Below are 11,649 nucleotides of genomic sequence, written 5' to 3'. Positions count from 1 at the left end.
TTTCCATGAACTAATATGAGATCCCTCATATTAGGTTTTGGGCAGCTGTTTTGCATGAGCTCCAGTGTCACATTTGCAAAATGCACATGTAATTAATACCCCTACCCATTTATCCAAAAGAATCCAAGTGAATGTTTTACTATTTAAAAAGTCTTTGTAAAAATGTTTCTTTGAAAAATACTTTAGAAGGCAGATGTGGTTTAAATGAATAATGTGTAAAACCAAACATGGTCCAGCAACTTTATTAAAACTTTCAATCCTTTTCCTGTTATTATCAAGTCAAATTAAGAAAAAGATCTATATATGTAACAAAATGTACAGCTTATTTTAAAAAATCTCTCTACAATTAAAGGTATCAATCATATTACTTATATATTTATGTATATATGTAACAAAATGTTCAGCTTATTTTTAAAAATCTGTCTACAAATTAAGGTATCAATTATATTACTTATATATTTGTGTACCTGTTTATTGTCTATCTTTCATCATTATGAGGAAGCTCTCTTCCTTTCACTTCACAACTTTCACTTGTCCCCTTCTCTGTCCCACAGTGACCAGCACATGGTGGGCACTAGGCAAACCTTTGTTGAATGAAAGAACAAGAAAAATCAATCTTTAGCTGTAAACTTTAGGCACAAATGTTTCCATCAGAGCTGTGTTGTATTATTATTTCCTGAGTATACGCACTCATCTAAAATGTTTTGCGAAGTTACTGGAAGTCAGTAGCAAATATGGGATATTTTATTTTCATAATCTGAAGACCATTTAACATCAACAAAATACTATTAAGTTTCTTTTTCTGTTTAGCAGAGATAACTATATCTAGGAAATATGTAATTATTAATATTTTTTTTACAATAAGCTCCTAGTTACATAAATTCTTGTCCCTGGCATCCAAGCAGTAAAATGCATTTGACAAAAGAAGGAAATACGAGAGTTTACATATATTAGAAATCTGTTATTTAGGGAACTTATGGTGTATTTTGTTGAACTGAAAACAAAATTTAAAAGATGTGTTTTTTTGTTTTTTCCTTTTCACACCATACAAATTTTATACCACACCCAAAAACATGACATTTACAAGATCAGTAAAATGGAAGGTGTGGGTCCAAACAATGAGCTAGGATTCAATTGCTGGGACTTTGTGTGTGTGTGTGTGTGTGTGTGTGTGTGTGGTTTTTTGTTTGTTTGTTTGAGACCTATGCAAAAAGCTGGGAGGTAAAATGGAATGATGTTTTAGCCAGAACTACTCTGGATGCAGGAAACAGAAATTCATTCAAACTAGCTCAACATTCAAAGGAAGTATGTTAAAATGATTCAGGGAGTCTTATAAAGATGGAGGATAGCAAGCAGATCCAGGTCTTAATGAAACAGAAGAATCATAAAACTAACTTAAGATAAAGATAGAGAGATAGTGATAGGGATACATATAGTGATAGACATAGATATGGTGATAGAGAAATGGAAAGAGATATAGTTACAAATATATAAATGTAGTTATAGTTATAGAAAGAGATATAATTATAGATAAACAGATATAGGTACAGTGATAGTGACATAGGGATATAGATAACTAAGATATAGAGATAGAGCTATAATTATACATACAGTGATATAGAGATATTGATATTATAGACATGTAGGTAGATACAGATATAGTGATAGAGATACAGAAGAGATATTGTTAGGGATATATAAATATAGGGAGAAATAATTATGCATATATAGACATAGTGATAGTGATAGATATATAATTAGAGATATGTAGATATAGATGGATATGGATATAATTATAGTTAAGTTATAGAGATATAATTATAGACATAGTTATAGATATTGAGAAATATCTAGATATCAATGTATATATATGTAGATATACTTGGTTGGTGCCAAAGTTATTGCAGTTTTTGCCATGGAATGTAATGGCAAAACCACAATTACTTTTGCACCAACCTATACATGTAGATATAGATATATCCAAGGCCACCTAGTTCCTGAGCATTCCCTCCTGACTTATCGGAATTGTTCTTCCTGCTCCCCCAACTAACTGAGTTAGAGCTCCCCTGCTCTAACTTGATCTTGGACATGCCTTTGACTTGTTCCACCACAACTACAGTCCTTAGTGTCCCAATTCCACATTCCTGAAAGGAATAACATGGCTTTTATATCTACCCTGGTCCAATCAGCTATGGCCTAGGACAGGTGAGTCATAGGGTACAAACCACTATTTCTGGTCACCACTTCAGTACGATTGTAGGAACTAGTTAACTTAAATGTGGGGGCAAGGTGGTGAGTTGATCATTTATTCATTGGATCAACATCCTTTCTTTGGTGAAATTAATGCAACTTTGCAACTTCAAAAACAGTGTTTTGGGGTCATGATTGATTTTTTTTTTTTTCACTGTCCTGCCAAAGAAAATGTTGGAATCACAGAACATTGAAGGAAGACACTTGAGGATCCAGAATCCTTGGCAAATACAAGCATGCCTCAAAGACATTGCAGGTTTCATTCTATTAACGGAAAGGGAGGTCCACAAGTGTGTGGGCTGTGCAGTTATAGAAAAAGTAGGTACGCTAAACCCAGCACTTGGGAGCTGAGGGGCGGGATCAGAGATCAGAGTCAAGACCATCCTGGCGTAACAAGGTGAACCCCATCTCTACTAAAAAAATACAAAAAAAGCAAAATTAGCCAGGCATGGGGGCGGTGCGTAGCCCAGCTACTCGAGGGCTGAGGGCGGGAGAATGGCGGAACCCGGAGCAGAGCTTGCAGTGAGCCGAGATCAGTGCCACTGCACTCCAGGCGGCGACAGAGTGACGACTCTGTCCGAAAAAAAAAAAAAAAAAGTTTATGTCGTAGATCAGGCGATAGTCTATTAAGTGTGAAATGGCATTGGTCAAAAAAAATGCATACCTTAATTTAAAATACTTTATTTTTTAAGAATGTTAATGATCATCTGAGCCGTCAGTAAGTTGTAACCTTTTTGCTGGTGGAGGACCTTGCCTTGATGTCAATAGCTGCTGATTGATAAGGATGGTGGTTGCTGAAGGTTAGGTGGCTGTGGCAATCTCTTAAAACAAAACACCAATGAAGTTTGCTGCATTGATGGATTCCTCCTTTTGCAAAAGATTTATCTGTAGCACGTGATGCTGCTTGACACATTTTATGTATGGTAGAACTACTTTCAAAATTAGAGTCAATCCTCTTAAAACCTACTGCTGCTTTATCAATTAAACTGATGTACTATTCTAAATCCTTTGTTGTCATTTCAATAATGTTCACAGCATCTTCAGCAGGGGTAGATTCCATCTCAAGAAGCCACTTTCTTTGTTCATCCATAAGAAGCAACTTCTCATCCATTCAAGTTTCATGATAAGATTGCATAGATTCATTTACATCTTTAGACTCTAATTCTAGTTGTCTTTGCTACTTCCATCACATCTGCAGTTACTCCCTCCACTGTAATCTTGAATCTCTCAAAGTAATCAATGAGAGTTGTAATCAGCTTCTTCCAAACTCCTGTTATTGTTGATATGTTGATCTCCTCCCACAAATTATGAATGTTCTTGATGGCACCTAGAATGGTGAATCCTTTCCAGAAAGTTTTTTTTTTATTTTTAGTAGAGATGGGGTCTCACTATGTTGCCCAGGCTGATCTAAAACTCCTGGCCTCTAGTAATCCCTGCCTCAGTCTCCCACAGTGCTGGGATTACAGGTGTGAGCCACTGCACTCAGCTCTTTCCAGAAGGTTTTCAATTTACTTTGCCCAGATCCATCAAAGGAATCACTATCTATGGCAGCTATAGCCTTATAAAATGCATTTCTTAAATAACAAGACTTGAAAGTTGAAATTACTCCTTGGTCCATGAGATGCAGAATGGATGTTGTGTTAGGAGGCATGAAAACAACATTAATTTTGTTGTATTTCTCCATCAGAGCACCTGGGTGACCTGGTGCATTGTCAAGGAGCAGTAATATTTGGAAAGCAATCTTTCTTTCTAACCAATAGGTCTCAATAGTGAGCTTAAAATATTCGGTAAACCATGCTGTGAACAGATGTGCTGTCAACTAGACTTTGCTTTTCCATTTACAGAGCACAGACAGAGTGGATTCTGTATAATTATTAAGGGCTCTAGGATTTTCAGAATGGTAAATGAACATTGTCTTCGACTTAAAGTCATCAGCTGTATTAGCCTCAAACAAGAGAGTCAGCCTGTCCTTTGAAGTTTTTAGGCCAGGCATTGACCTCTCCCCAGCTTTGAAAGTCCTAGATGGCATCTTCTTCCTATAGAAGGCTGTTTCATATCCATTGAAAATCTGTTGTTTAGTATATCCACCTTCATCAATGATTTTAGCTAGATCTTCTGGATTATTTGCTGCAGCTTCTCCATCAGCACTTGCTGCTTCACCTTGCACTTTTATGTTATGGAGATGGCTTCTTTCCTTAAAACCTCATGAACCAACATCTGCTGGCTTCCAACTTTTCTTCTGCAGCTTCCTCACCACTGTCTTCATAGAATTGAAGAGTTAGGGCCTTGCTCTGGGTTAGGGTTTGGCTTAAGGGAATGTTGTGGCTGGAGACCTTTGACTCTTCCTTTCATTTGAACACTTAGAGGCTATTGTAGGGCTATTCATTGGCCTAATTTCAATGTTGTTGTGTTTTAGGAAATGGGAAGTCCTGAGGAGAGGGCAAAACACGAGGGAACAGCAGGTTGGCGGAGCAGTCAGAATACACACATTTATAGAAATTTGCTGTCTTTTGTGAGTGCAGCTCATGGCACCCCAAAACAATTACAATAGTAACATCAAAGATCACTGACCACAGATCTCCATAACAGATATAACGATAATGAAAACGTTGAAAATATTGTGAGAATTACCAAAATTTGACAGACACATGAAGTGAGCCCGTACTGTTGGAAAAGTGGCACTATAGACTTGCTCAGTGTAGAACTGCCACAAACCTTCAGTTTATGAAAAACACAGTATCTGCAAAGCACAACAAAGTGTACTGCAATCAAATGAAGTATGCCGAGATACAGATGTAGAAAGTGAGGCCCAAACAGGTGAACTGGCTTGTCCAGGTCGAGGAAGTTAGTTGGTAGATTCCTGAACTAGATCCTCATCCTCCTAATTTCCAGTCCTAGGCTCCTTTACCCAACAATGCTGTCTCACTCAAGAGTAGCAGAACTCCTTTGTGTCAGAAAAATGTGGTTTACAACGAGTTATTATCTGAGAGAATGTCATTTTAAGATTTTCTACTTTCTAAAATCTTGCCATCTAAAATTATTTCATAAAATGATTCGTTAAAGTAGGGGATAAAACAAGGACAGTTATATGTATAGAGCAGGAAGAACTGATCTTTTTTCCTTGTTTCTGCAGCACCCTGAAGTACTTCTGTTAACACTTATGTCACTAATTCTAATAACATGTTTACATTTATGTGACTCAGGGGGAGGGATTATGTCTTATTCATCTTTATATTCCAACCAAACACAGTGTCTGTCCAGCACATGATTGGTGAAGGGACGATAAATATTTGTTAAAGGAATGAACAAGCCTAGACACCATAGATGAGAACTTTTGAAAATAGGAAGGTATATGTTTTCTACAACAGAAAACAAGAATTTTTTTGTTTTAGAAAATGTTACTGTTTTATTTCTTTATAAAAGGGACCACAAATGTAGTTCCAATTTTAAGTCCACAGAGCATTTCTCAACCAAACATTTCCAAATCAAATTGGAGTGACTCTGAATAAGGGTCTTTACTTTTAAGGCTTATCTAAACTGAGTTGCCTGGGTTTAGCTCTCACAAATTATTATATAGGATTTATGTAGGAAAAAATAAACAGACAAGCCTTGCAAGAGTATGCCAAGATATTATTACATTCAATTGTGAACAATAAAATAGCAAAGGATATTTATACACAGACCAGGAAGAGAGCATACAGGATAGACTCAAGCAGTAATCCTTCCCACAATGAAGACAAAAAGAAAAGCCCCTGCTGATTGAATGCCTTCAGTTGGAAATTCATGAATTTGCTTTAAAGTCAAGGGAGCTAACATCTACGCAATGGGGTTTCAATCACAGGNGTTTTTTTTTTTTTTTTTCCAGCCTTACAAGAGGTGAGAATTATATTGTTGAGGAAGACCAGACATTCTAAGAATCACATGTTAGCCGTCCAGCCCACTTCACCAGGGAGAAAAAAGAAACAGGAACTGTCTGGTGGACACATTTCCACCAAGGGCCCCCACTACTTGGCACAGGGCCCAGCACTTTATAGGGCCTCAATAAATGTGTGAGCAAGAAAGGAGGAAAGCAATAGAGAGAAAAGAAGGGATGGGTAGAAAAGAAAGGGAAAGAAGATTGAAAGTGATTGGGACTTTTCTTCTACCATAGAGCTCCAAGAACAGGGAGCTCCAAGAGCAGGGTTCTTGACAGGCACAGGATGAAGAAAATCAATGTGTATCTCAAGAAACACCTTCCCATACAGAATTTAGCAGTGTCTGCATTGAGAGTCATATAATTCTTCACTGACTCCTTTCAGTGAATAAGAAGAAATGGAAAGAAACAGACCAGGAAAATAATTCATTTTCTAGAACAAGCAACTGGGCTACAATTAACACAGAAGATTAAGAATTAAGAGTTGCCATTTTTGTCTTCAGTAGGAATGATGATCAAGAAAACATCATAACGTTTGATGGGGAGCACTCTATGGTAAAAACACAGGGACATTAACTCATCCTATGTGGGATATCAGGAAAGTCGCTCCACAGGCTGGAGCTGACCTTTTGCATCTGTAAAATGTGGGAGTTGGTTCATATTAGTGGTTCTCAACATCATCTGTTCATTAGAATCACCAGAGGAGTTTCTGAAAGTGCCCATGCTCTAGCCATAGCCCAGACATTAGCATCTTGGAAGGTGAGGCCCCAGGCCTCAGTAGTTTGAAAGCTTCCCAGGTGATCCCAGTGTGCAAATAAAGTTGAGAACTACTGATCCAGGTGGTTTCTGGACCCTCACTACCCCTAGTGTGGTCCTCAGTCAAGCAGCATGGGTGTCGCTTGAGATCTTTTTAGTAATTAAGATTCTCAGACCTTACCCCAGACCTAAATAAACAGAATCTGCATTTTAACAAGATCCCCAGGCAATCTGTACTGACATTAAATCTTGAAAACAGTGGCCTAGACACCCTTCTATGCAGCTCTTTCTTCTGACAATGCTTTGCTTTTGGTGCTGATATTACAATAATTTTTAGATCTCAGTGCCTGGCACATTGTGTTAAAAGTTTTATACGTGTGTCATGTATATGTATTCAGAAAGCACAGATATATCCCATCACACCTGTTCCACACAGGGGGTTAAGTGGAAATAGATTGGAAGAAATCGTAACCCTGTAAAAGGTGCGGACGATTTTATGAGATTATGATCAAAGATTGTTTTTTCTTTGTAGAATGACGAAGTAGGGTCCCCTAAAGATCAGTTTCCAGGTTCCTCTTCAAAGTCAGCAACACCAATGCAGTTATTAAAAACAACTGCCTCCATGTGGCAATTCGTATCCAACATCTTCTCACCTGGCAACACATCATTTGCAGGTTCCTTCTCTGTTGCTCATACTATGTGACAGCTCTTTTGTTCACAGCTCCCCCAGGAAATAATAGGTGGGTTGGCTGAGGAGTGTTTGACCTCCCCCAAAGTTTCCTGTTGTAATGTTCATTACCTCCTTTAAGCCTACAGAAGAGAACTCAGCTCTGACAAACAAAAAGCACAACGCATCAAAATGCTGAAACTAAAGCTAGAAAGTTACAGATAATGTCAATGCAAGATGTTATTCTGACTTTGTAACTCAGGGCTAAGAAGGCAGATAGCCCTCACATTTTAGACTAATCATGTTTAGTTAGGACTTTTTTGAGTAATGGTTTATTTGGAGGAGAGGGTGATTAGTATCTGAATGTTAAGGGAGAAGTGGCATGGGCAAAATCCATAATTTTAATTCGATTCAAGTTGCAGATATTAGGTAGCTGCCAATATCGTGCCACTACCCGTATCCCCTCATGCTTTACATTTCAGTAGGAACTTCGACAGTCAGTATCTCTAGCCATTTGTCTGAGGGCTTTCTTTGGCTGTAAGCCCCACTCTGTCTTCAGCACAGAAGACTGAGTTCTAGGATCAGTACCACAGTAGAAGCTTTCAGGTAATGAGTGAATGAAAGTGGTGTATAAATACCCAGTTCCCTTGCCTTTTAGGTAAAATCATTTGGAGATGCATATTCTATGCTGGCTCTGGGAGATCCCCAGCAGCATGAACCTTCGGTTGCTCACAGTGGTAACTTAATACACGCCTGATATTGTCTTCTTTCCCAACTCATTTCCTCACTCACCTACCTACGTTCTCTGTACCTCCAGAATAAACTACTTTTACTTGAATCCTTGCCTCAGGGTCTGCTTGTGGGGAAACCCACACTAAGACAAATTTTATATTTCATTTTATTTAAGATCCTCACAGGTATAGAGTTCATACTTTATATTATTTTATTTTAGTTTTAATATTTTCAGTAAATAAAACAAGTTATGGTATGAAGAGTTCAAAGTGTTTTGATGACAGCCTTGAAGAGATCATTTTATTACCTTATTCATGATACTCACCTGACATTTGAATCTGCCAATAAGTGAAAAAGATGAGAAAAGAGATTGATATAACAGCAGCAGAGCCCAGTGGGGAAAAGCCCTGGTTTCCAATTCTGGTTCTATACTTGTTAGCTGTATGACCACCGGCAAGCTGCTTAACCTCTCTGACTCACTTTCTTGACACTTCAAACATGGGGGAACTAATGGTCTCCATCCATAGGCTTGTGGATGTTCAATCAGATGACATATGTTAAGTGTTTAGGACAATGTCTGACACTACTAATTATGAGCAGCTCAATGGTCTAACTAGTTACTGACCAAGGATACTGAATCCATGGGGATACCTTCAACTGTAAAATAGAAGACCCAACTAAACATGGCTTGCACCAATAAGAACATCTATTATAATGTAAAGCAAGATTCTGCAGCAAGAATCTTCCCCCTCCCTACTTCTCACATTTCATTGACCAGAATTAAGGCATATGCCTATAAAACCATGAATCAAGCTTCCAAACAAGACAAACCTCCTCTTTCTCTGTATCCTTTTTCATTTCATTTCTCACACCGGGTCACTGTGTGTCAGAGGACTATCACAGTAAGCTTCAGTAGATTGGCTGGTGCCGGGCGACCTTAGCTGAGCTCATTCATATATATGTGGATTGGGTAAAATAACATGAGGCTTCACAGAGTAGCTCTGCTTCAAGCTATAGATCTGCAGATTGACGAGGTAGCTTTCTCACCTGTTTCTCATTCTCCTTGGACCACCAGGCTAGGTGGTGCAAGGTCTTCTCGTGTCCATGATAGAAGGTCAGGTGTGTTAAGACCTAGGCTTGGAACTGGAACACTGCAACTTTTCTGCCCTTAAACCATTGATCAAACAAGTCACACAGCCAAGTCCAAAGCCAAGGTGTGGGGTCATAGTGTCTCCCTACCATGAAGCCAAAGGGTGTGTACGTAGGAAGGACAGAAAGGGACCAGTCATTCATTCTACTGTAACAGGTTGTCAGAACAAAGAATGTGTCAGTACCCAAATGAATCTGAATTCATATAGCATTCATGTTTCTGCCATGAATTTCTGCACTGGTTACTATATTGGGATATCATCTGGGTTTCCATGTAAGCAAGGTGTTGCAAATGGGCCTGAGAGATTACTTGCCAAATGACAGGGTTGCCCAGAACTTAGTGATCTTCCAGCTGTAGCATCCCATGATTTGCAGTTTGCAGAAGAAAACCGGGAGAACGTGAAAACCCAAAGAGAAGTGAGGGAGCATGTCTTAGGAACCTGCATCCTTCCATCCTGCTTCGACTTCTCAACTGAATTCTTAAGTCCTGGAGTGCAGGTATCACTGAAATCTGCCCCATGCCTGAAATAGATGGCAGTAGATGGTGACTCTGACAAACATGAAGTGACCTGAATCTGGGGGAAGTTTCTGGGTGAACAGAGCGCGCAGAGGATGCGCGGGTCATGCTGGAGGCGGGTCCCAACCAGATGTGCACGGCCCGCCCCGCCCTCCCTCGCTCACCCGGTCCAGCTTCATCCGCAAAGGAGCGTCCGCCAGGCTTGTCAGGGCGCCCCCAGTCCCTCCCCAGGCCGCGAGCGCGCCTGTCGCGGTGCCCGGCCTCCCCTCCCAGCCCGCAGGGACAGCACGCGGTAACTGTGAGTGGAGCGGAGGACCTGAGGGGCCGAGGAGAGAGGAGGCGGCGGCTCAGCTGCTACGGGGTCCGGTCGGCGTCCTCCCGAGGGGGCCCAGGAGGAGAAGGGAGGACCCGCGCGAGAATGCCTCTGCCCTGGAGCCTTGCGCTCCCGCTGCTGCTCCCCTGGGTGGCAGGTGCTTTCGGGAACGCGGCCAGGTGAGTGTCTGGCGATTGGTTTCCCCCGACCCCCGGCCTGAGCTCCCGCTTTGGGGCCCCACGTCTTTGCAGGCACCCCCGCGTGTATGGGTGTGAGTGTGCACGTGTGCCTGTGCGCGCCGCGACGGGATTTAACCTGGATACCAGGCCTGGAGCGCCCACGGGCTTTCCTCCCTGCTCTCCTGTGGCGGGGCTTTGCATCTAGTTAGCTCCTTTTGCATCAGCTGTGCCCCTCCTGGCTGTTGCAGGAGGAGGGAGGCTCTGCGCGCAGACCTGTGGGCGCGTGCGGGCTTGGTGGTCTGCAGACCTGCTGTAGGGGCAGGTGTGTGAGGGTTGGACCAATATGCGTGTCGGTGGGTGGGTTCTGTATCTGTGTGATTTTGTTTTCCACTCTATTCACAGGACACCAAGTGCTTGTCAGTCGCTAGTTTTGCTGGGGAAGGAGGGAAAGAAACCGAGGACGATAAAGCATTTACTGTTCTTGGGCTGAGCCAGCCGGGCTGCTCTCCTCAACTGCTCTCTGATTAGGGTTGATGAACTGGAAAGGAAGGACGCGGTTGTCAGATGACAACCATTCTCATTCTTGCTATGGCAATGCAGACTCTGAAGCCGTTCCCTACTGCCCTTAAGCTTAGCTGAGACCTGAAACATTTTTTTTCCAGACATCGGCAAAGACGCTTAGTAAATGCACCTTACATGGTGACTGTTGACCTGGCACTGTTCTAAGCACTTCAGGACTATTAACGTATCCAAAGCTCATAACGGCTCTGTGTGTAAGGTACTATTATCATCTTCTCCGTGTTGTAGAAGAGAAAAACGAGGCACAGAGAGGTGAAGTAATTTGCTTGAGGAAGCACAGCCAGTAAGAGATGGAGCCAGGGTGCAAACCTAGGTATTCTGGCCCAAAGTCTCTGTTCTTCACCAGGGCACTAGGGCAGACTTCTGGCAACGGAAAGTTTTCTGGTTCTCTGACTGTGATGTCTTGCTTTCTACTTAGGTGTCCACTAGAATATGGTTTTTCCACCCCAACATTATTGACCTTTTGGGCTGGGCTGGATAATTATTTGTTGGGGTGGTGTGCTGCCCTGTGCATTGTAGGATATTTAGCAGCACCTGTGGCTTCTACTCACTAGATGCTAGTAGCAACCTTGACCCCACCCCCAGCCCCTCTCC

At 41.3% G+C, this 11,649-nt stretch overlaps 1 protein-coding gene and 1 pseudogene across 1 annotated transcript in view; both read left to right on the top strand.

Moving 5' to 3' along the window:
* Positions 1-10,122: 10,122 nt before the first annotated feature.
* EGFL6 (EGF like domain multiple 6) overlaps positions 10,123-11,649 on the top strand; it is a 64,557-nt gene continuing 63,030 nt past the window's right edge. The window contains 1 exon segment of the mRNA XM_017886916.1: positions 10,123-10,476. Coding sequence (XP_017742405.1) covers positions 10,403-10,476 — 74 coding nt within the window. The 5' untranslated portion in view covers positions 10,123-10,402.
* LOC108537770 (60S ribosomal protein L30-like) overlaps positions 10,563-11,649 on the top strand; it is a 5,610-nt pseudogene continuing 4,523 nt past the window's right edge.

This window comes from Rhinopithecus bieti, unplaced genomic scaffold, assembly GCF_001698545.2.
Source record: "Rhinopithecus bieti isolate Rb0 unplaced genomic scaffold, ASM169854v2 scaffold_62, whole genome shotgun sequence".
NCBI lineage: Eukaryota > Metazoa > Chordata > Mammalia > Primates > Cercopithecidae > Rhinopithecus > Rhinopithecus bieti.
The sequence above is the reverse complement of the archived record's forward strand: the minus strand, read 5'-3'. Positions and strand labels throughout refer to the sequence as shown.